A 26,019-nucleotide genomic window follows, 5' to 3' on the forward strand; every position below is an offset into this window, starting at 1 on the left:
CACAAAACTACACTCTGAGCCTAAAAATCAATAGGTGCCTTGAACCAGAGTAATTGCTGTTACAGGCTATACATGGAAGAAGCTAAAGTTGCCAGATTGCAGGAACCTGTCTAAAATACTGCGTCTTCTTACAGATGTTGAAGTTCAATAATCTTATAGATGAAATAGGGCAGCTACGCTTTTTCCTGCACTGCACTAGCATAGATTCTAATAGTTTATTTGCACATTAAGCTGATGTTAGACAGGTCAGTAGTTAGCACAATACTTTGCAAACAAGAATTGCTCAGGGCCCAGTCAGTCCTGAATTAATGCTCCAGCACAGTATTAGCAGGAACTAAGCTGCTAAAAGTGCTGTATTTCTGGTAAGATGTTATGCCAAAGTCTTGGGAATCGCTAATGATCCCCAAGCACTTTTTGCAAGAGGAGAAGTCTGTCACCTGGGTCATTCTAACTCAGATAATTGTATTCTGCCAGTCTAGACTCCCTCTGCATGTGGTATTTTAAAAGCTTGCTTAGTGTTGCTGTGAGGAGTTAAACAGCTTCCACACACAATACTCTAGAGGTGGCTGCATTTCAACAATGGGAGAAGTGATCTCTCTATTTCCCTCACCTACCTCCTAGAGATGTTTGATCTTCAGATGAAGAGTGCTGCAACACGGGCAGCGATAAGCAAAATCCTCATCAGGAGCATTACAGTTGTGCACTCCCCTCAGCCAAAGTAAAAGAAGGGCAAAACGAAGTGTTAAGACCCAATATTCAACCCCGATTTTAAAATGTTTTTTAAGCCTACCGTACGATCTGTCTGAGACCAACAGAAACCATCTGGGTTGAGCATGCAGGAGCAATAAAAATACACTAGTAGGCAGTAGAATTTAAATACATCGGATAAATATATACACTACAACAATGGTTCTCTACTTTTCACCCATACTGTGACATCATATTAGCATAGATAAAGTTTCAGAACATCTCTTCTGTAGCTTTGGGACTTCCAATCTAGCCATAAAATAAAATAAAAAAGGATGGCCATGACTTTCCTGGATGTGTTTCAAATCCCCAGGTTGAGAAGCCATGCTCTAGAAACACATTACTTCACTTGCGGAACTGGGACACCAACTGCGAATTATTCTGTTTTGTGAATTAGCATGTAAAACATCAAAAGAACAGAAATAAAATGCACTTTGTAGTTTAAACTACTGATAATGCTTCATATTACAGACTACTACTAAACGTACTGTAGTCTATTTTGTAAAAGTAATAAAGTCTTAGTAATTTAAGACCTCACTACAGTCCTGTGTTATTAAATCACAAATACAAAGTGGGAGAAACCGTTGGTTGTGTGTAAACTATGGAGTGGGCAAAGTATCAAGTGGGAAAATTGTATTAACAATTTACTCTGTTTCCTGCTACATGGAGCTATTCAGCACGCCCATCACAGCCAAAGGAAGCGAGGAGCAGCCGATTATTTATCCTTCGCAGGACAATGGATGAGCATCCCCTGCACTCTTCAGTACTGTCTATCGCAGGCCAACTATTTTCTATTGCCAAAGGTCTTTGGAAGACTTGACCAAATAAACACTTGACAAACAGCAATTTGGTGATTCAAAGATACAAACTGCAAGACCAAGTACTGGCAGGATATCAACAGAGCTAGCTAACTATCCCCCAACCGCCTGGTGAAGACTGCAAGCCATGAAGCTAAGCCACTCACAGATAACTATTGGATTCTTGTTGTACTCACTGAGATATTTCCATTCTGCAGCTGGCCATGGGATGTGTGTGTATCCACAAAAATGTTTATTTAAATTCATTTTTCTAAGATACATCAGGGAAACTCCCTACTCTGAGGTGGAACAGATTTCTCCCTTCTTTTATGTTATTTATATTTCAAAGGGTGCCCCGATCACCTCACTCTGAATATGCTTCCAGATTGTACTCCAAATACCAACTGCTGCATGTCAGAAATTAATTCCACTTCTCCACCTTTCCCTTTATCGTGTTAAACTGCCTTTGGCCACATTTTATTATCTGGCTGTTTATCTTCTCCTTTATTTGTCCATATGCAATCCTGCTTGAAATCAATGGGACTATTTAAGCAAGTAGAGTTTGGCCCTTGTGGTAAACTTCATGCATTGATCATAAGTGAATAAAGACTACCATCGAGGAACATCATTTTCAAAGTCTGTCATTTCTGCAACATTTTAAAAATTCAGCAGCCATCATTACACTTTTTGTAACCTATTTCTCCTGAAAATAATGGGGATCAGGGAGAAATCAACCAACTGACCCTACATAACCAAAGCGTGGGAGTTTGCCCTGATGTTCCCTACACTGGCTCTGCAATAGTTAAAAGGTCCCCACAGCTGTGCAGGCAACATGCATTGGAACGAACAAGGAAACTACACAAAAATAAAGCTACGTTAATTTCAAGCTCCATTAGAATTGAAGGAGGTGGGGGGGGGGAATCAATGTTTGGCAAATGGGGAAGGACAAAATCTGTAGGAGGAAAAATGCATTTTCAGGCTAAGGTGATGCAAACAATGGAGGGTAAACAGTACTTGAGGTTGCCCCTTTAAGGCTGTGGCAGTGTTTCCATTTATAAAGCTTGATTTTAGTTACTCTATAGAAGTACAAAATGTTCATCATCATACCAAAAAAAAAAAAAAAACACCACCACTCACTGCCTGAATGGTCTCAAGACTTCAGCCACTGAAGCCACAAGCAGCATATTTGACTTTCCTGGTTTAAGTGTTTTGGGAGACCATGCTACCTCAAAATGACTGGGGGGGGTTTAAATGTCACAATTAATCATGGGTCGGAAACCTACCGTGTTGACTTGATGTATTTGGATTTTTAAAGATGCATCCCAGTCAATACTCTGGGTACATATGCGTAAGAAACAATAAATAAGACAAGTAACTTTCATTGGGAGTTTTGCCTGAATAAGGAATGCAAGAATGCAGGCCCTCAGATCATTTTATCCTGGCTCCAGTAAAGGCAAAGGCAAAACTCCCACTGACTTTCATGGCGCTAGGATTTCACCCAACATTTTCGAAGCAGTTAGAACAGGATTGTTCATAGAGGCCTGAATTCAACGTCCACAGGAGTCTTTTCATGGACTTCACTGGGAGTTGGATCAGGCCCTAAACGTGGGAGTTGCACATTTCCAATAGTTATATCACAGCTCTTATGCTCACACATATGAAAACAAGCAGACTTGTGGGTCAAACCAGAAGATTTTTTAAACCAATGGTCTAGAAGTTGTAGTGATTTCATACCAGGGTATGATACTGCATATTTAGGCGTGGAAGGAATCGATTTTTATAGGTTAATGTCAGTAAACGTCAATTTCATCATACACACACAAACTGACAAAAAAAATATTTCCATTGACAATTAATGAAGTTTACAGATAAGCAAAGCTTAAAAAAATGCTGCTTAAGAACTTAAGAGTTTGATTTAAGATTATTTATGTTGTCTAATTTGACATGAGATGTTGACCATTTGTGTTTTAATGGTTATAAAGCTTTGACTTTTTGAATCGCAATGTCTGCTGGCATTAAAGAATTGTCATCTGACTCCCCCCCACCCCCGCATATATCATTTCCCGCAACTGTGAAAATTTATACTGATAAAAACAGGGGGGAGGGGCTGTGAGCGGGGGGCGGAATGCTTAAATGCATTGTGCAACTGAAAATTTAAATTGATAAACAAATGCTTAAAAATATCAATACTAGCCGGTGAAATGATAAAAAAATCAAAATTGAATTCTGCTAAGCCTATGCATATTGTACCACATATTACAATACAAAAGACACAAAGCCCCTTGCTTTTATCTGTCACAATGTTTATAATCATTTAGGAGATACAAATTAAGACCCATTTCTGCAGCTGGCTCCAAGCATGGATGCTACTTCACTTGCACATTGACTTAAGTGACACTCATACAGGCAGTTGTAAGATCAGGATCTTAGCTTGTATGTTGTTAGCTGTGACTGAATGAGCAAACTATCTTGCCTCTATAAAATTTAACACGGTTATTCCTAAAATATGTGGAAAAAAATTCTTTCACCTATGTGCCAGGAATCTAGAATCTTTATCAGAAGTTTTCCAGCCAACTACTCTAGTGGGAGACTTTCCCGGACTAACCCCTTTTATGAACAAGTCATCCAGGTTTTATGACTGATAAATAATTCAGGTAATTGATTGAGACCCAATTTGGTGCACCTCTCTGTAGTCAGCACTAAAGAGTACAGTATAAAATGGGTTCAGCATAGAAAGACACTCTGCTAATTAACTAAATAGGGCGAGGTTGCCAATAAGTTGAAATCCTGGGTTCTCACACTTTGAGCCACTCAAGACATTAGGTTTATAGGCCTGTGTCCCCCAAGACTCTCCTTCTGTTGTCTTTCCCTTTTGTGTTCCGTCCTGTCTACAGGAAACAGAAATTTGACAGAATGCTCTCTCTGCAATGCTGACTGCCCTCATTAGAGAAGTCTGCTAGACTAATCTCTCCATGCTGCCCACTTACAGAACTCAAGACGACAGGAAGAAAATAAGTCAATAATTTAGGCAAAAGAGCTCAAAAACCTGAGAGGCTTAAATAACCTGGCAGGAGACAAAGATTATTTTTCTCTTATAGGGCCCTGAAAATTTTCTCTAGAGTGCTATGCATGGAAAAGATGTAAGAGTGCCTGGCAGGAAGTCAAAGGACAATATCCAGTATTTTCTTGTGCAGGAAGCTTTGACTGGGTTTAAATCTAGCACTGGCCTAAAATTCATATAACAGATAATTTTTTAAAAATGTTTTTTTAAAACCCTAGCCCAAGCAGCAACAATGAAGAAAGGCTAGAGACCAGATCTGGTGTAGATCCTATATTTCCCTCCCCAAAGATCACCCCCACTCCTGTAATGCGAGGTGCACTGGCAGACAGCTGTACCAATGCAGCGTTCCAGTGACGTTTTGCTGCCCCTGAAGCAAGAGTGGCTAGAATTGTAAGCTCCTGGCAAACGCTTGCTCTAACTATGGTGAAGAGTGCAAAAACTCAGGCAGGGTCTACACTATGAAGTTTTGTTGGCATAGCCAAGTCAGTGAGGGGTGTGAAGAAACTACACCCCTAACCGACATACTTATGCCAGAAAAAACCCCAGCTATGCTGAGGAAAGAGGGCTTCTGTTGGCAGAGCTAACATCCATGGGGAAGGTAATGTTACTGTGCTGGAAGAACATGTCCTCCTCCTCTAGACATACACTGCATCCACACTAGAGGGCTCTGCAGTATAGCTATACCAGTATAGCTGCATTGGAAGAGCCTAGGTAGCGTAGACAAGGCCTCAGTGCCTAGAGAATGCAAACAAAAAGGAACCAAGGAAGGACAATTAGGGTACGTCTACGCTATAGCTGGAGACGTAACTTCCAGTCCAGGTAGACGTAGACAGGCTAGGTTTGATTGAACACCAGCATAGACACGATGGCATGGGAGACCTGCCTCAACACAATCCTGTCTGAGATCATAGATACATACTTGAGCCACACCTATTTTTAGCACTATAGCTCAATCAAAGCTCCTGTGTATGTGCTTTCCTGAGCTGGAATTTACACCTCCAGTGTTGGTGTGGCCTTAGGTCAAAGGAAGTCGGTAAAGATAAATCCGAACTGAAGTCGTACAAATTATTTGGAGTAGACATTATTGTTAACAAACACTATGAATAGTGTCACTGAGTGCTAGCCACACGCTCAATGCTGTACAAGAAAAACAGTTTCTCCAACATTAAAACCTATTTATTTAGCCATTTCCAGAGTAACCAGCCTAACTGTAAAATAATGGAGTAATTAGAGCAATGACAAATCGCAAGCCAGATACTGTTGCCCTTGCTTCCTTGACTCGCATATTACTCCACTCACTGAGCAAAATGGGACAACTCACAGAACAGAATACTACTCAAGTAAAGGTGGCGTAATGTGACCCTAAAGGAGCAAAATTATTTTAAATGACTACTAGGCTTCTAGAGAAACAGCCAATAAACCAGCAAAAAGACTATCACGACCATCAGGCTAAAATATCACTAAAGCTTTGGTACCAGGAGCTTTTTTCTAAAATAAACAAGCAAGTAAAACCTACATGATTTAACAGGACCAACATGACAGGCAAAGGATAATCAGAGGCATACAAGACCCAAGATCTCTTGACATGAGTAAAGCCTTGATAAAAATTTCTCTCAGAGAACCAGATGCTCTTGCAGACATCTGTTTACCGGGACCTACAGACAAGCAAAGCCTTGTCCATATTCTGAGTAGGTATTTTCAGACACAGACAGTTATCAACATCAGCCAGACAACTTGAGATGTGACTGCAAATGTCCTCAGACAAAGCAGAGAATGATGTCCTGCAAACCTGCACAAAATACTGAAAACCCTTGTGCCTGTATTAAATTGAAGTTGAACAATAAGGGGACCAAAGGCAGAGCCCTGAAGCTTCCTTGTGCCTGTAAAATCACATAAAACCAGGAATATCGTCATACTTCCTGTTTTAGATCACCGTTTTATTTAATTTATATATTTTTGCTGGCAGTCATAGAATCATAGAATATCAGGGTTGAAAGAGACCTGAGGAGATCCTCTAGTCCAACCCCCTGCTCAAAGCAGGACCAAGCCCCAATTTTTGCCCCAGATCCCTAATGGCCTCCGCAAGGATTGAATTCAAAACCCTGGGTTTAGCAGGCCAATGCTCAAACCACTGAGCTATCCCTCCCCCTTAAATTCACAGTCATCTGTGAAGAAAGATTTAAGACTCAAAGCTTGGGTGTTAGGCCTCAGACACCAAAAAAATAATTAAAAATAGAAGGAGCATTTGATTAATGGTATCAAATAACCCTCCTATTGATGAGACCTTGAGATTTGGTAGAAATCAGACTGCTGAAAACCTTAAAGTTGTTTTGGTAAAATCAAAAGAAAAATCAAGATTGACATGCATAATATATAAAAGGATGAAAAATAAATGGCAACATTTGGCCCATGTACCCAAACAGCTTGGAAACAAAAAAGTAATTTTAGTGCTATTTCTAGGGGGTTGAGAATCTACAGCAAGACTGTGTATTGTACTCTTAAACAAGAAAGGACAGACACCCAAAATCAGAAAAGAATAAATAGTTACAGTAAATCTAGATGTAAAAAGGAAGAAGAGCTCTTGCAAAAAGATAGATGGACTGGGGTCAAGAAAGACATCTAGTAAGTTTAATAAATCCTAATAAGAGAGATCAGAAACTGGAACAAAGGAATAAAATAAAATTTAAATAAAAGAAAGAAAGTGAATAGTACCAGCAGCAGTAAAAGCTATCACTCTATGATCATGCAGTAGATCTCCTGACCCTGCTAATCTTTGCTGAGAAGGAGTGGCAAAATCTTCCGGGGGTGGGGGGGGGGGGGAGGAGGAACAGTAGGAACAGCTAGAGAGTGAAGAGGAACAAAGTACCATATCAACAAGGAATCAGATTACATAGAAATTTATCTAGAGCTGTTCACACACACAAATACTGCTTTGCAGACGCTAATTTGAGGACATATGAATCACCAGACTGGATCTGACCAGTGGTCCATCTAGCCCAGTACCCTGCCTCGGACAATGGCCGATACCAGCTACTTCAAATAATGTGCAAGAACCCTTGCAGTAGGCAGATGAGATAACCTGTCCCCAGAGAAAGTTTCCTTCTAACCCCCTGTAAAACAGGGTGGTCTGCCCTTATAAGGGCCTGGGGCCAGCCAGTCCTCTTCAATATTCAGATCCAGCTGAGAAGGGGGTCAGGTGATTCATATAAGAAGCTGAAAGAGCTCAGCTAAGGAGAGCTGTGGGAAGCAACCTAAATCCTGTGTGGCTGGCCCTGGAGAGGGAGAGAAACACACAAAAGGAATAGCTTCTGGGACCCTGTAGCCTGCTTTGGTCAGAGGGATAACCTTTTGATACTTCACAAGCTTTATACAGCAGCACCCCGACTAGTCGATCTAATTGGGACCGGAGCCAGATCGGATCATCAGAAATCTGGATAATCAGGAGAAAGGGCAGGGCTTTAGCTGTCAGCCTGAGCCCGACCACCTTGTTCAGTTAATACAGAGAGCCAGATAATTCTACTGCATTTGAAAAAGAAAACTGTGCCCTGAAAGCCTCGACAGACTTGTGGGGGTAGCTTTAGAATTTCGTGGGCTGGGAAGACAGGTCAGCACCCTACAGCTCCAGTAGAGATTGGCCAATATCCTGAACCATGAGGGCTAAGAACCCTTCTGGATATCCTTAATTATCTGTACACCAGTAGAAGATGAGGATAACCCTCTAAATCATTAAACAATAAGTAAGCCGAGCTCCATTCAAATCTTCTCAAAACTTACAGATCCACAGCTAACAAGCTCTTAACTGAGCCATTAATCCAGCAGCTCTCTTCTCAGCGCTGGAAACAGCAGTACTATTAAAGTTAGTCTAATAACGCAGGCAACTCATACAAGGTGAAAAGAAGACCATGACAAAACAAGTCACATTTAAAACTATCGAACTAGTTACCCCTAAGATGCTGGTGACTAGCTCTATGCTGTAAAGGTGATTTACAGCAAAAACAGATACATCAATAAACTACACCAAACTGTGATCAAAAGTAGGAAACATGGCATGTAAGCTTATCAATAGGACAAGGTCTCACAATTACAAGATCCACAATACAGAGCATAAATTTATAAGGAAGAAGGCTGCTCGCTCCCCATATTCCTTGAATCAAGCTGGCTTGACTGAGAAAAAGAGCTGCCCCCAAAACCAGTCACTTAAAATTATTGAGTGAATCAACATGAGTTCATCCACCCAAACACAAGAAAGGTCTAAAAGCTAGAAGGGAGGGATAGCCTGCTACAATCCAGGTTTGCAACACACAGACCTACCACCTCATCCAAAACCTAACCCCCAAATCTTTCAGGCTAGGTTTTTGACTGCATGGAATTCTCTGCTTTGTGCTTCACCTTGCCAGGAAGCAAAACACAAGGCAAAAATGCTTCTGCAACTGCCCATCTTAGAAGAGTTTGGACTAAAAAAAAACCCCACAAATACCAGTTATTTGTCGGGAGAGTGTAAGTAACCTGTAGGTCACAGACTGCTCTTACCTGTATGTCAGTGTCCTTCACAGGCTCAAGAGGCTCAAATGTAGTGACTGCACTAAGACTCTCCAGCCGCTGAGAGATATGGGATATGTCAAGTCCTCTGGACCCAAGAAGAACGGATCTATATGGGGGAGAAGGAGAAATCTGATATTAAACAGATAAGGCTACTTTTAATATCTCTGGAAAAAACATCTGCATTTCATAGACTATCAGGATTGGAAGGGACCTCAGGAGGTCATCTAGTCCAACCCCCTGCTCAAAGCAGGACCAATCCCCAACTAAATCATCCCAGCCAGGGATATTTCAAATATTTAGATCAGTGGATGTACAGAGAAAGAAGGTTCTCTCTTTTTACATCAAACCCTGAACAAACATATGTGTAAAGCTATAACATCTAGTATTATCAGCCCTGAAAAGATGTGAAGAGAAAATAGGATCTCCCTTTTTAAACCAATGCTGTTCTCATTGCCCAATGCAAGAGCGGACAGCTGTCAAATCTTTCCATTTGTAAAAATTCTAAAGCACCTTGGTAACTTAGTGCCATTTCCAGAACAGAATACAGTTTGATTTTAAATGGTGGTGCCGCAGATTAATACATTGGTCACTTACCAAAAACTCAAAGTTCCAGCATTTTCTTCTATCAAGCCTCTGAGTGGAAAATAATTACTTATCAGTAATTCTGTCTGCCCTGATCATCTCTTTTCCTCTTCGCCCTCCCACATCTTTCCAAAATCCTTTACCCTATACTGCATGCCTCCTCCTTAGTAGGAAGCGAAGGGCAAAGAGAATCAACCACCCCAGCAAACCAGAACCTGATCCACCCCTTCATTCTAGGGCTGCCTAGGCAATTTGCCTCTAAAATAACATGAGCAATGGATTCATACATTGGGGAGGACAGGAAGGATGTGGAATGTGTGAAAGAGAAAGGGATGCAGACAAAGAGCTTTAAACCGGGAACTTGGGGGAAACGAGTAATCTCCATGCCTGATTCTAATATTGACCGGGAGGATAATCAAGGAAGAGAGAGTACAGCAATGGAGAAAGGGTAGGAGAATGGGCATTAAGAGGAAATAATAGTGCCAGTACCAATGAAGCTAACAGTCAGGCAATACTGACTGTTAGCTTCATTGGCAATATACTGGCAATAGAATGACTGTACCTAATCAGGCGAGGAATCTGGGCAAAGCCAGATGTTTGTATACCAATGCAAGGAGTCTGGCTAACAAAATGAAGGAACTAGAACGGTGTGGGGAGTGAAATCAGATATTATAGGGATAACAGAAAAAATGGTGGAATAGTAGTCAAACCAACCTAATAGCTTTCTTTGACAGGGTAACAAGCCTTGTGGAAAGGGGGGGGAAGTGATAGATGTGGTATATCTTGACTTTAGTAAGGCTTTTGACACTGTCTCGCATGACCTTCTCATAAACAAACTGGGGAAATACAACCTAGATGGAGCTTAGGTGGGTGCATAACTGATTGGAAAAACGTTCCCAGAGAGTAGTTATCAGTGGTTCACAGTTAAGCTGGAAGGGCATAAAGAGTGGGGTCTCACAGGGATCGGTTCTGGTTCTGTTCAATATCTTCATCAATGATTTAGACAATGGCATAAAGAGTACACTTATAAACTTTGCGGACAATGTCAAGCCTGGAGGAGTTGCTGCAAGTGCTTTGGAGGATAGGATTAAAATTCAAAATCATCTGGACAAACTAGAGAAATGGTCTGAAGTAAACAGGATGATATTCAATAAGGACAAATGCAAAGTACTCCACTTAGAAAGAAACAATCAGCTGCACACGAACAAAATGGGAAATGACTGCCGATGAAGGAGTACTGCAGAAAGAAATCTGGGGAACATAGTGGATCACCAGCTAAAGATGAGTCAACAGTGTAACACTGTTGCAAAAAAGCAAACATATTCCAGGATGTATTAGCAGGAGTGTTGTAAACAAGACACAAGAAGTAATTCTTCTGCTCTATTCTGCACTGATTAGGCCTCAACTGGAGTATTGTGTCCAGTTCTGGGCGCCACATTTCAAAAAGATGTGGACAAACTAGAGAAAGTCTACAGAAAAGCAACAAAAACCATTAAAGGTCTAGAAAACACAACCTATGAGTAGAGCCCTACCACATTCAGGATCCATTCTGGTCAATTTCAAGGCCCTGGGATTTGAAAAATTGGTAAATTTCACAGTTTCAGATGTTTTAAATCTGAAATTTCAGGTGTTGTAACTATGGGGGTCCCAACGCAAAAGAGGGTTGGGGGGGGTGTCACAAACCTGTTGTAGGGGAGTCACGGGATTGTCACCTTCACTGCTGTGTTGCCTTCAGAGCCGGGCTCTGAAGCTCCTAGCTGCTAGTCCCAGCCAGGCTGGGGAGGACAGGACTTGCTCTTCCCTTGCAGGGCTGCTCTTGGAGGACGGAGGGGAATGATGGAGCAGATCCACCTCCGGATGTTCCCCCTGCTGTACTCTGAAGGCAGCACAGAAGTCCTGTCCTGCCCCAGCTCAGCTGGGACTGGCAGTTAGAGGCCCACCGCTGGGACACTCCCAGCAGCACAGGGGAGATCAGATTTCACAGGGAAGGGCTTATTTCACACTCCGTGACACATTTTTTAAGGCTCTGAAATTGGTAGGGCCCTACCTATGAGAGAAGATTGAAAAATATTAGGGTTGTTTAGTCGGGAGAAGAGAAGACAGAGGGGACATGATACCAGTTTTCAAGTACATAAGAGGTTGTTATAAGGAGGAGGGAGAAAAATTATTCTCCTTAACCTCTGAGGGTAGGACAAGAAGCAATGGACTTAAATTGCAGCAAGGGAGGTTTAGATTGAACATAAGGAAAATGTGCCCGTCAGGGTGGTTAAGCACTGGAATAAATTACCTTGGGAGGTTGTGGAATCTTTATCATTGGAGATTTACAAGAGCAGGTTACACAAACACTTTTCAGGGATGGTCTAGATCAGCGGTTCTCAAACTGTGGGTCGGGACTGCAAAGTGGGGCCGAACCCCCTTTGAATGGGGTCGCCAGGGCTGACTTAGACTTGCTGGAGCCCAGGGCCGAAGCCTGAGCCCCGCTGCCCAGGGCCGAAGCCAAAGCTTGACGGCTTGCAGCCCTGGGCAGCAAGACTCAGGTTGCAGGCCCCTGCCTGGGGCTGAAGCCCTTGAGCTTCAGCTTTGGCCCCCTGCTTGGAGTGGTGGGGCTTGGGCTTTGGCCCCCCACCTAGGGCAGTGGGGCTTGGGTGGGCTCAGGCTTCGGTCCCCTCTCCTGGGGTCAGAAGGGGGTCACAGTGCAATGAAGTTTGAGAACCTCTGATCTAGATAATACCTAGCCCTGCCATGAAAGCAGAGAACTGGAGTAGATGACCTCTCAAGGTCCCTTCCAGTCCTACAATTCTATGATTCTACGAACCAAATTACAAGTTGTTTTCTCTTGCTGTATGTAATGGAGACACTTTGTCCTTTCTAAATAAAAATTCAAGAACCCACTTTCCAGAATGCTTTTCTGCCGGAGAACTTCAGTGTAGAAATATGGAATGCAAGGACAGAGAGTTCTTAACATGAATGGAGTGTTCTCTTAACGAGACTAGGAAAAATCCTATCAGCTGGCAATTAAGGACAGCCAAAACTCAAAGTAATTACTTGCTTCCCAGTGCACAAGTTGCTGACTTACACTTAAAAATCTGAGGTTCACTCAGAGATCTTGACAGCTAACCTGAGGTGGACAATACCCCCAGCCTCCCACCTAAGTTTTACTGCTTCTGAGTTACTGCCCTAGTGGCAGAAGAAATTAAATTATTTGCCCATCCAGTTGACTGTGTAAAATTTCTCCACCAGCTGCACTCAGCGGTTTATCCCCAAACTCCATGTTAGGAAGAGTGCAAATGGCTAACTGCATGTGCACTCTCATCAAACTGCATTAGAAGGTACAGCTAAAGTCTGTGCTATCAGTAAGGGAACTGAGACCAGTTTTCATTTTCAATCTCAAGCCAGAGGTGCCAGTCAGCCAACCTATCTGTCTTCTGACAGGGCCCTACATTGTAATACCTAAGCACTTCACAAAAACATTAACCTGTTTATCCTGAAAACTCCCTTGTGATGCAGGGCAGTGTCATTATCCTAATTTTACAGAGGCTCAGAGAGATCAACTGACTTGCCCATAGTCACACAGGGAGTTGATTGCAGAACCTGGAATAGAATCCAGATCTCCAGAGTCCCAATCCAACACTTGATCCACAAACCCATATTCCCTCCCTATATTTAAATTTGCAGTTCAGAGCAGGTTGTCCTTGGGCGACCACAGGTAGCCCAACACCCGTGATGGCGTGGGGTTGGGTTTTAGTAACTCATTTCGACTTCGTACAAAAATGCTGGGACTAACTGTATTCTTTTATCAGACAACCAAATTTAAGATGCAGCATGTCCGTTTGCAGAAGGCCTGGTCTGGACTTAAATCTGGGAAATCCTAAGGCAAACTAACATGAAGCAGGTCTTTACAAAGTCAGGATTATTTGACAGTCTTTTTTTTGTGTCCTGATTCCTCGTAGGCAGAGACACAAGCGATTTGGGCAGGACTGAGGGATATCAAGTGACAGGTTATAAATGGATGCACATAAAAGGTAAGAGACGATTGGTGAGACTCAATCATACCTATCAAAATTACCACCATCGAAAGCAGTATTTGTACCGCGTAAGCAGGAGGTATGTGTAGATCTTTCCAAACACAGGAGTCTCCCTAACTTCTACCCAAAGTACTTCACGGCTCCATTTCAAGATCTTTAAATACGTTAGCTCCTGAAAAGCTAATGGGCTGTTTCTTCGGCATTCCTAGCTCTAAACAGAGTCTCAAAAACCCAAGTACTTACGCCTTGACATCGGCAGTCTCCTGCGACGTGCGGGTCAGAGTCCGAGACCGCAGACGCTCTCCTGCCTGTTGGATCTCCTGGAGGTTGCGTTCTACATGAGGAAGTTCAGAGATGCCCTCTGTCTCAGCTGCAAGCTGTTCTGCTTGCTGGAGAAGTTCTCCAAACCCTTCAGTGTCCATGTGTAATGCCGGTCCTACACAAGACACACGCACAGAAACCCCTAAGGAAAGAGAGAGAGAGACTTGCTTGACAAAACAAGTAAAAGTTCCCTCATTGATTCCAGTAATACCTGTTCTCAGGGTGCAATAATTGGTTGTTGTGTACAGAATAATCACACTACAGATCACCCCAAACTGCTGTAAATCTTGAGGATACTTTTAAAGTGGTCTCTTAAAACAGGCAGTTGCCTAGTAGAGATGAGGTTATTAGTGCAGGTTTATGTACTTAAAACAAGTCTAGTGGAGTACCATATTTAATTCAAATATATGGAGGTGGAAGTGAACAGAAGGTACAACTGCCCAAGTGAAGGTATTAATTCGGTCTTGAGTTTAAACTACTTGTGTTTCAACCTGCATATATTTTCTTTTTTTATTTTAATCTTTCAGAAAAAGATATAAAGCTATGCATCACTAAGTCCATAGATGGAAGAAATATGAACAGGCTGTTCCATCGTGAAGGGTATACGCTGTTCCCTCAGTGCACATGGGAAACTTTCATTAGTGTTAATAAGAATTACATACATACATTGAAGGTAGAATGGATCATCTGGAGGAAGTGGACAGTATAAAGTGTGTCGATAACAAACAGGCTGTAACTGATGGGGTCACTAAGGCATCACATAAATCTGAATTCAGAACAGATTTCTAAAAAGGGCTGGGAATGTAGACTTATAGGGATTGATGTGTGAAAGGCCTCTTCTAGTTTCAGCAAGGAAACTCATGTTAATGAAAGACAAGGCTTCAAACGACAAACTTGGGTGCCTAAAACCAGGCTCAGACATCCATTAAATTCACAGTCAAGTTAATGGGAGCTGCACATGTACAGCATCTCTGAAAATTCAGGCCACTTATTTCAGTTCTTAACTTTTTAGGCACCTAAGTCTGCAAAATTTGATCTCAGTTCCTCACAAGCCTGGAAAGATGGAATCTTGCCTCACCCTGAACAGGGCTAGGCAAGATACCGAGACCGAAGCAGCAGAATATTGTTCTGATTCACAGATTGTTCAGGGAGTACCCCAGGCCAAATGTAAGACAAACATTGCTCTAGAGAAGAGCTCTGACTTCTAAAAATTGCAGCAGCTCAGAGTTCCTGAAATTTAATGTGTTTGGCAAGAATTAAATATCAGAACAGCTGTTTTCAACCCAAGATGAAGTTGGGACAGGCATAATAAAGGTGTAACTTGATGTAGCTCTGCAGATATCTCCTGTAAATAGGATTTATTTTTCATTTAATGCAAGGGATTTACATGTCTAACTCATTAGCAATGGTAAATAAGATCCACCTAACCCTCCCATGCAACCAATAAACTTAGAAGTCTGGGGAAAAAAAAAAAAAAAAGAAGAAAAAAAAAGGAGAAGAGCAGAAGCTAATTAATGGACTTGTTTCTCCCAGCAGAGAACATCTGGCCATGTTTACATGAAGGCCTGATGACCCAGAACAGGAAGGATGTATTATTTTAAAACTATTCAGTAAACAAGATTTTCCAATGTGCAGAGTGCTGGAGCAAAGATGACCATGTTACCTGCAGAGGATATTGAAAGTGAAACTGGACCAGCACAAATGCTGATGTGAACCAACGCTAAACATTCAGCATTAGACTAAGTAGTTCAACACACAAAAGGTGTCACTCTGATGCAGAATCAGCATCATAATCGTCTTCTGGGAACTGACTAATTAGTTCCCATTTGCTGCTTTTTTTTTTTTTAATTAAATGCATCGATACCCCATCCCACCCCACCCCACCCCACCCCGTCTACAGCATCCAGACATTTCATATATCTTGACAGAATCCTATAAACAACAATAATGGAACCTTGAGTCCCCACCACCACCACCACCCCCCCTCCCAACCCCATCATTATCCTTACTTGCAGCATTCCAAGTACAGCAAAAACAAACAACAAAAATAACCAATATTTCTGAATTATTCTCAGTAAGGGTATGTCTACACTGTAAAATAAAAAAAAAACAAAAACAAACAAGGTCCGTTCTTAACTTGATTAGCAGCTTGATTGTAAGCCTATGCTGGAGCTGAATTTGATCTCCTAATCGGAGTTAAAAGCAGAGCTGCCATGTCGTCACTACTATTTTAACCTAAATTTGCTAATGTGGGTTAGCTAACCTGAATTAGGAACACAGGGGTTGGTTTTTTTGTTGTTTTTTTTTTTGGGGGGGGGGGGGTTGCAGTGTAGACATACAAGTGAGACAAAGGAGTGTCCTTAGAGAGGACAAAAAGAAAAGGAGTACTTGTGGCACCTTAGAGACTAACCAATTTATTTGAGCATGAGCTTTCGTGAGCTGCATTTGAGCTCATGCTCAGATAAATTGGTTAGTCTCTAAGGTGCCACAAGTACTCCTTTTCTTTTTGCGAATACAGACTAACACGGCTGTTACTCTGAAACCTGTCCTTAGAGAGGACACTGGCAAATAACATGGCACCACATCTGTCTTTGGTCATGACCCGATTCTCAAAGCATGGATATTGACCTTTGCAGAGGCCATCTTTCTTTTTGCAATCTTAAAAAAAAGTCCTCTAAATAGAGGTCACATACTTCCAAGAATTATTCTCCTTACATGGAAACCACAAATCCAGCTAACTCCTGAACTCAAACAGAGGAGAAGATAGGGGAGAAACACCCTACACTCATATCAGCCTCAATGCACTGATCCACAAACTGGGATCCTCCCTAAACCAAATCTGAACATTGGTGTAACCCCTTCGAATGTCCCCTCTCTCCAAATCATCTCCTTTATCCAGAATTTTAAAATGTCCCTAAACAGAAGAGAAATTAGCACACCTTCTTCCTTTCTCAGTGATCAGAGGAGACAAACTAAGGTCTATGGCACTAACTGTGATCCTTTAACACCAATATGTTGCAAGAGAATAATGAGAAGTAATTTTACTTGCTTATTTGAACAACAAAGAGCAAATGAGTCCAATGTGAAAACAGGACTATTTTATAGAAGGAAAATGCCTACAGTTTAAACATCTCAGCATCCCCAAAAGAGACTGAACTTCTTACAAAATGCTCCCTTGAGCAGATGCATTTGTATTTCTCTTACTGTAGTTTCAGTTGTTCAAGAGATATCTGATTAGCACAGTCAGATCACAATTAAGTAGTTTATACCTGTGAAGGAGGGAGTAATGATCAAAGCCACACACACACACACACACACACACACACACACAAAGAGGGAGCATCTGAGCCTTCCAACACGGTAGGAGGGAAGGGCCAAAAGCTACTTCTTGCCAAGTCATCCAAGTACATCCAAACAAGCAGCCACCTTCTGTGATGTTGAATATATCCAGTACATCCTGGCAATCACATGATTTCCATCCATCATCAGTCTAAGGTGAAATCATCATGAACTGACAAGGAGGATAAGAAGAGAGTGAGGGAGATCACAAGTAAAAGGTAACATATTTTAGCTCTGAAAAATGTATTTTAAAAATCCTCTGCTTAAGACATACAGTGTAGTAAAAAAGAAATCCAAGAATTCTAATGGAATGGATTTTATATTCACTAGGCATCCAGTTTCATCACTGTGGCTAAGCACCACTGTTACCAGTGCTAAGAGAACTATTCAGCACTATCTAGATAGGCGTTTGCTTAAAAGTATTATGTTTTGTGATTCAGACTCATGCAGTTAATTAAAAAAAAAATCCAAGAACATTTCATACTATTATTTTGCATAAACACAGCGACACAAACTAATAGCCTGCCTCCAGACATTAGGGCCCATGTAAACATTCTCCACCCACTGCTGGCTAGCTACCGAACTGTGCTGGGGCAGACGTGGCAATCAGGTTTATGCCTGCCAACAAACCAGACTGGATAGTTTGTACTGGATTTGTTAGAAAAGATTAGCAAGCCAGTGGAAGAAAGGCAATTTCATGCCCTGCAATGCAGTATAGGGACATTTTTTCAGCGTTTACTTGTGAACTGCTTCCCCTTAGCAGAGATCTCCTGTGCTTGGCTGCCAGAAGCAGCCTCTGTTGGCAGACAGTGACCAGAATAACCATGCTCCCATACAGTTAAGACTGCTAATGTCAGTTTCTGAGGGAGCAGCGTGTATGGCACTGACTGCAAGAATAGCACAGAATTTAGTTTGATCTGATTTGATCCGGTCCACTTCCCTTTTTCATTAACTACCTCGATAAAAAGCCAGCAGCATAAGCAGGAGCTAACGTCTCAGAGAGCACTGAAATCAAAAGCATGAAGAGTCAGTGCAGTGTAAAACAGCTCCCAAACCTGCACTTTTAGCCATAGACTCAGCGTCAACACCAGGCAGGGTTTGTTCCATAAATTTTCAGATATGGGACCATTTCAACAAACTCTGTGAAAACAGAGAATGGTTTAGGTAAATCTGGAATAAACAGGAGTTATTTTAACCACACACACTAAACTAACTGTGGTTATAACAAATCTGTGGTAATGACAACTCACTACTCATCTAGAGAATGATCAGCAAATGGCTTTTTTCCAAACAAAAACATTAAATGGTTAGACAGAACAGCAGCACAAAGAAGATAGTCTTTACACTGACAGAATTTACTGCATTCAAGAGACTGCAGTCTGACTCTTAATACTGCTGTTCAAGATGGGAACTGCTACTCCAGTAAAGAGCAGAATGATGGCAGATTTTCATGTCTGGCTTGGGAAAGAACAACTGACACCTCAGGGAAAGAAAATGCAGAAAGAAGAAATTAAACTAACTTCTGTGATGCCAGATTGACCCTGGGCTAAAAGCCAGGACAGGCACAGCTTTTCTGGAAAACAACATTAATAACTTATCAATAGATGATGCTGCATTAAACTACTATTCCATGTCCAATAAAACACAAATTTTAACATTTCTCTAACATTCTGAAACCAAGAATAAACTCCAAAGATTGTTTTAGTTGCCTGAATTTAAGCCAAAAGGAGCCCATAAGAGACTGACTGGTTTGTTAACTCCACACAGAGTATTTTCAATGATGGTTTGCTATTAAAAAACGAAGTCTCCTAAAGAAGACGGATACACTGTCTTGTGAAGAATGTTGTAATTATTGTATTCCAAATATAGCCACGCTGAATATTATATTGAACTGGCTTTAAAAAGATCTAAAGCTTAAATATTCGAATGTGTGAACAGTGTCCGTTATCTTTCAAATACTAAAATGCTTATGTCATCTAATTAATTAGCTTTAAGTAAGATGGGCCAAAAATGTTAATTCCTTTATTACTGGAAAATGTTCTGAAACAGATAAATGTAACAGATAAAGCACAGGTACCTGACTCTTAAGTTGGACATTAAAACTCAGAGTTTTAAAAACAGTCACCCACACAGCTATGAACTGCAAGAAACTTTCATCGGAGAACAGAGGACTGTAAGCCCTTAAACTCGGATTAAAGTTCATGCTTCTATTTAAAAAAAAATATCTAGCGAAGATATTCTTTCAAATATGATGTGAACATGAATAAATCCAGTGCTGCTCTCATTCCCACAAGACCCTGTTCCAGCTACTGCTGGCTCAGAGAGCTCAGCAATGTGAAATAGACATGTCTGGGTCAGTTTCAGCACTTCTACTCAAAATACAAGCAGTGGAGAAAGAGACAAAAATCAGGTCAATTTCACACTGCTGTTCCTAGGAAAGCTATCAGCAACAGCAGAGTTAGGAACTAGAGATAATCATGTGGGGAAAGAAGATATAAAAAACCACAAGGATGAGAATGGGGCAGAGTTGCAGAGTCCCCTTTCCCTTGCAGCAGCCAGGGCTCTGAAAGTACAAGTGAGGGGGTAGAAAGGACCTTCTGGACTGGATCTAGGGACAGCATTTTGGCAGGAATTCTAGTTCTCCTCACAGCCAGCGCTTCCCACTCTACCCCCTTTATCTTCTATGCTAGCCTCTGGATAGGAAGTGTCTGGTAAATATTTCAAATTGGTTGGCGGGAAGGAGGGTAAAAAACAAAACAAAAAAACAAGCCCAGATTTTTCAACATCTACCAAAATTTATTATATTACTATTTCTACATACAAACAACCTAGAACATGAATGCTGCAAGCCACATGTTGTCTATGTTGTAAAAATAACCTTGTTTAGTATTTTTGATTACCAGCCTATTTTTATGCTTTGCAAATGTTGATATACAATCAGTTTTCTATATAAACATCCATATTATGGTTTTCCCTGCTTCCTTTTGTTTTTCCTTGAGCAGATAGGTGCTGGGGAAAAAATATTTTTGAAAGCTGGAGGAGAATCCAAAAGATCAATATGTAAAAACCCCATTCTGCAGGCCTCAAGCAATTTTGCAAGAGCATGAATTGCAGGGTCAGAGCCTGAAACTAAAGAGAGTTCCAAATGTGTTTTAAAGTAAAGCATCTTGAAATTATAGTACAACAAGTGGAAATGGTCTGCCGAAACCGCAAGCCAACCGGGTATTTTCAGCCAAAGGAACTGTACCCTCCCCCATGAATTAAAAGCATGACAGATATCCAGTTTGAGAACACTTCCAAGTACTGAGCACATCAGGATGAAGTGAGATACCACAGGGTAGATAAAAAATAAATGTCATTTACGAACATAGGAACTGCCATACTAGATCAGATCAATGATCCATCTAGTCCAATATCCTGTCTCCAACAGTGGTCAGTGCCAAATGCTTCAAATGAGGGCAAGAATATCCATATCCATATTATCAGTTTCTAAAAGTTACCAGTTAGAATTAAGAATATCTAGGCCAAAAACTATCTGTTTTAACTGTGGATATACATTTATCCATACAAAAGTCTAATTTTCTTATGACTGCTACTAAGCTCTTGGTTTTATTGATCTCTTGTAGCCATGAGTTCCATAAGTCAATTATGCACTGCATAAAATAATCTCCTTCCATCAGTTTTAAACGTGTTGCCTTTCAGTTTCATTTAATGCTCCCTTGTTCTTGTATTATGAGAAAGGATAAATACGTGCATCCGACTTACCTTCTCTCTACCCTTCATTATTTAATTTAGGACCCAGCAACGTGTCTGAGTATTTCAAATTATTCCTTTCCATGTGTATTACCTTGCATTTGTCAACACTGACTTTCATCTGCCATTTGACTTTGAAGTTCCTCACAGACTTCCCTAGCCTTAGCTATCTTAAATAATTGTGTCATCTGTCAATGTTGCAACCTCATCATTCACCCTCTTTTCCAGTTCCTCAATAAATATATTAAATGGCACCTGATCCTAGCACAGGTCATTGGGACACCCCACCATTAACCTTTGCAACATGGAAAACTGATTACATCAAGTATTTAATTTTATTTCTGAAAATCCTTGGAGGAAAATAAAAATAAAAATTCTCTCCACTCTCTGAACTGACAGAGGGTACTACAAGGAAAATTTAGAAGCCACTGTGACATTACCTCTATTGGAAAGTCAGGATGTAGAAACTCATATATTCTATACTCCTGGGGGAATTCTGCACCTATAATTAAAAATTCTGCACACATTTTAACACACATTGCGCATATTTTATTTGTCAAAACAACACAGTATAATCACACTCCCATTGTCAGCCCCAGCCACCCAAGGCTCAGAGCAGGAGCTCCAGCCACCTGGGGCTCAGGGTGGGAGCCCCAGCCACCTGTGAAAGGCACAGGTGGGAGCGCCAGGGAGAAATCACAAATTCTGTGTGAAAAAATAAAATTCTACAGGGAACATTAATTCTGCACAAATTCTGCATTCCATAGTGACGCAGAATTCCAGCAGGAGTATTTCTACCATGATGACTGAACCAGGAGGGAAGCAGGCCCAGTTGCAACAGAGCAAAACCTCAGGGTGATTTATAAAACTACAACATGCCTAAGGAGGGGACTTAAAAGTTCTGTCCTCCCCTTATACCTGAGGGAGAAGAGGACAATGTCATGCCATGCTGGGCACCCGTCATTCCACATTAGCAGCTGTCTACACAGCAATTCTTACTGCATCAGGAGTTCATGTTTTAACATACGAGCACCCAAACCATGTTATAAGAGTTTTTGCCTTGCCTGTGTAGATGGGACCAAACAATGTTACAATCATCTTATCACTCTGTGCTGCAGCCCTGTAAAGATCAGAGCTATAACATGGAGAGGATCCTGTTTAGAAAGATTCAGCAAAGCTAGTGGCCCAAGAAGAACCAGCTGTTGAAAGGTCATATCCCAACCCACTGGAAAGAAAACAATAGAAGAAGAAAGTAGAAGATACAGAGAAAAATAAGGGAGCCCAAAACAAACCGATGACATTATTTCCTTTAAATTTAAATTTTACATAAAAACCCTGCACCTGGGATATTTTTCATGTAACATTTATATTCCCCTGTACCCTTCTTGTACTAATAGGTCATCCAACCAAAGAACAAGGGAAGTAAGTGGGAAATCATTGGTAGGAAACAATAGCATCTCTCAAGCCATATGGGGCCACAAGCCACAATTTGGGCAGCTATGTCTCACATGGAGAACCTGAAGCTGTAAGGTCAACTCTGCTTATCGCTAGGACCCTATCAATTTCACGACTGTGAAAAACATGTCATGGACTGTGAAATAAGCCCTTCCCCATGAAATCTGATCTCCCCCTTGCTGCTGGGAGCGCCCCATCCAGCTGCGAGTCCCCACAGGGCTGGGAAGGGACAGGACTTGGGACAGGACTTGCCCTACAGGGGGGCAAGGGGGAGGAGGTTAGACTCACCTCTGGCTACCTTTTGGGTTGGGAGCCAACACCATGAAATTTCAAATGTAAACACCTGAAAATGTGAAATTGATCAATTTTAAAACCCTCCGGCCATGAAATTGATCAAACGGGACTGTGAATTTGGTAGGGCCCTACTTATCACTATAGCCTGCTTTTGCCTGAAAAAAAGCTGAAGCTTAGATATGTTTCAGAGGGGTTACTTTCATTTAGGTTTTTATTGCAGGCCTCACTCTAGGCATCCAAAGAGAGTTGCCCTGTATACATCAAAATGACCATTTGCTGAAGTACAGTTTACCAGATACTGTTCACACTCCCACTTCTGTTGTTCCAAATGTCTCTCTAACAGAGCACACTAAATTTAAAAATGCTACTTGGCAACTATCATGTCATGTGATCTGAACGCTGCATTCTCACCAGAGCTTACAAGTTAAGCCAGCGATGGAATGTGGCAGTAACTGGATGTGATATCACCAAAGAACAACATGTTCATCAGGATACACTCTTGCCTCCGAGTCAATAACGAACCAAATATTCTCACATGGTGTTACAGGGAAATGTACGGCTGACAACAGTGTTTCAGAATAGATTTTAAACAGAGATCTCAGTCATTTGTGATCATTAAAAATCTCATAGCACTTTTCACAAGAGGAGTCCAATTCAGACTATTAGAGTCAGCGTTCAAGGCCAGAAGGGACCACCAGATCATCTAGGTGGACCTGCTGTCCATCGCAGGCCATCCCCCACATGCCTGCACACTAAATCCAACAACCAAAATTACATTAAAGTATTGCAGCCCACAGGTGACAAGACTGTTATGTGCCCCAGGCAGAGAACAGCAGGGACCCAAGTGCACCAATGCCCGAGGCCTCCACAATAGCAGGGAAATGATTAAGTGAGATATTCCCAGATAAACCTGACAAGTGACCCCATGCCTCACGCTGCAGAGGCAAAAAACCATTCAAGTCACTGCAATTTGAGCTGCGGGGAAATGCCTTCCCTCGCCCCCACATATGGTGATCACAGAATCATAGAATATCAGGGTTGGAAGGGACCTCAGGAGGTCATCTAGTCCAACCCCCTGCTCAATGTGGGCAAGAACCAGTCTACCAAGCACCTGAGACAGAATGCTCAGTGCCACCTCAGATTCTACCTACTTAAATTCCCAAATGGAGTTTCAATTAGATGCAATACTGTTTCTTCACATCTTGTCTTATGTGGCTTCGCAGTGTTGCTCTACAGTATTAAGCAGATGCCATGACGAACCACCCCAGAGAGGGCTGCAGTCAGTAGCAGATGAAGGAATCCATGTGTATTGTTTGCATAAAAATGCATAAAGCACTTTGGGCAGGAATCTCTAAGGAGCCTAGTTTTAGAGTAACAGCCGTGTTAGTCTGTATTCGCAAAAAGAAAAGGAGTACTTGTGGCACCTTAGAGACTAACCAATTTATTTGAGCATGAGCTTTCGTGAGCTACAGCTCACTTCATCAGATGCATACCGGGGAAACTGCCTAGGAAAGGAGCCTAGGGAACTCTGGCACCAGACTCCCACTGAATCTGGGCGCTTAACTCCCTTCGGCGCCTTTGAAAAATCTCAGCCATGAGGATCTTCCAGGATGAAGGGTACTAGACACATGCCCGACTATGTTAAAGCTCATTCACCTGACAGGAGAAAACGATTAACACCACAGATCAGAAGAACTCAACCCTCCTTGGCCAGACACCGCCTCCGGCAGAGCCTGTGCGGAGGGGGCCGGCAGGGCTGGTGGTGGGCATGGGGAAGACACGCCGGAGAAGCCCGTGGATTAACGGAATCTGGCACGGACGCTGTAGCTACCCGCTGGCCACCTCAAAGCACTTTACCATGCTGTTCCCCCCATTTTACCGGGGGGGGGGAACTGAGGCACGGAGGGGTTAAGCAACGTACCCACGGCCAGGCAGGGCTGAGCGAGGCTCCAGCCACTAGACCCGGCTGCCTCCCCCGGCACAGTCCCCGGGCGGTCCCCTGAGCCAAGGGCACCCGGCTTTGCCCGGCGGCGGGCCCCTCGCCCGGCCCGCTCGGCACGTGGGGCCGGCCCGCCACACCGGCCTCGCCGCCAGGGGGCGCCCCGGGCTCCGCCGCGGCCACCTCAGGGGGAGCCGTGCGGGGGGGAGGGGCGTCAAGCGGGGAGCCTGCGCGAGGCGAGGCGGGACGGGACGGGGGGGCCGCTGGCAGCTGCCGAGGGGGCGGGGAGCACGAGGCGCCCCGGCCCAGGCCCAGGCCCAGGCCCGCTCCTACCTGCCGCCTCCTTCCGCCGCGGGACTCGCTCCGGCAGCCGGCGGCCTCCGCGCCGCGCCCGCTGATTGGAGGAGCCGCCGATCCCCCAGCGGCCCCCGCGCCGCCGCCGCCGCCGCCCGCTCAAAACTTTATTGAGACGCGTAGAGAGGGACAGGGGCGGGGCCGCCGGGGGGCGGGCTGCCGGGGGGCGGGGCCGCCTCTCCAGGGGTGCAGGGGGCGCCGGGCTCCCCCAGGCCGGGGTCTGGGGATTCCCCCATGGACCTAGCTGGGCGGAGCCCCGGCTGTGGGGACCCCTGGCGAGGGCTCCTCCTCGGGGGCAGAGCCCAGCGGGGGCCTGGCGCCCCCTCCCCCAACAGGCGGGGGCCTCTGGCCTCGTCCCTGCTCCAGCGGCAGCCCGGGGCACCGGATCCCGGGCGGGGGCGGGGCCGGTGCCGCCTGACTGGGGTTGCCTCAGCACCGCGGTGCCAGGCGCTGTACAAACACCCAGCCGGAAGCACCTGGGCTCGCCCCCAGCACCAGCACGGACCCTCCCCCCGGCCCCTTGTGAGCGCCATCTTCACCAGGCCAGATTGAGCGGGTCTGAGGGGGAAAGGCAGATCCGCAGGGGAAGTGCCCAAGAGGGGGTGAAATGAACAAAAGGGGAAACAAAGGCAGGTTCAGACCCAGGGTCCCTGCCTGCAGGCACTAGGCAGACAAGGAGCAGGGTTCCCCGCCTTACAGCAGGGCGCTGCAGTGGCTGCCAGGGCGTTACTCCTGGCTTATGCCCCTGTGAGGGCTTGGCTACAATTACCACACCGCGCTGTGCTGTAGACACTGCTTATGCCAGCAGGA

General features: G+C 43.4%; 1 protein-coding gene across 3 annotated transcripts in view; it reads right to left on the reverse strand.

Annotated features, from left to right (window-relative positions):
* Window positions 1-25,288, reverse strand: part of NUP93 (nucleoporin 93) — a 123,835-nt gene extending 98,547 nt beyond the window's left edge. Inside the window, exons 1-3 of one of the 3 annotated variants that reach the window (XM_073307468.1) lie at window positions 25,189-25,288; window positions 13,998-14,217; window positions 9,136-9,253 (exon numbers count right to left, since the gene is read on the reverse strand). In XM_073307468.1, the coding sequence (XP_073163569.1) occupies window positions 9,136-9,253; window positions 13,998-14,176 (297 nt within the window). In that variant the 5' untranslated portion in view covers window positions 14,177-14,217; window positions 25,189-25,288. Of the gene's footprint in view, window positions 1-9,135; window positions 9,254-13,997; window positions 14,218-24,572; window positions 24,794-24,837; window positions 24,980-25,188 lie in introns of those variants that run through there. The other 2 variants (XM_073307467.1, XM_073307466.1) reach the window with 2 other exon arrangements.
* Window positions 25,289-26,019: the final 731 nt, after the last annotated feature.

The sequence above is a fragment of the Lepidochelys kempii genome, chromosome 12, assembly GCF_965140265.1.
Source record: "Lepidochelys kempii isolate rLepKem1 chromosome 12, rLepKem1.hap2, whole genome shotgun sequence".
Lineage (NCBI taxonomy): Eukaryota > Metazoa > Chordata > Testudines > Cheloniidae > Lepidochelys > Lepidochelys kempii.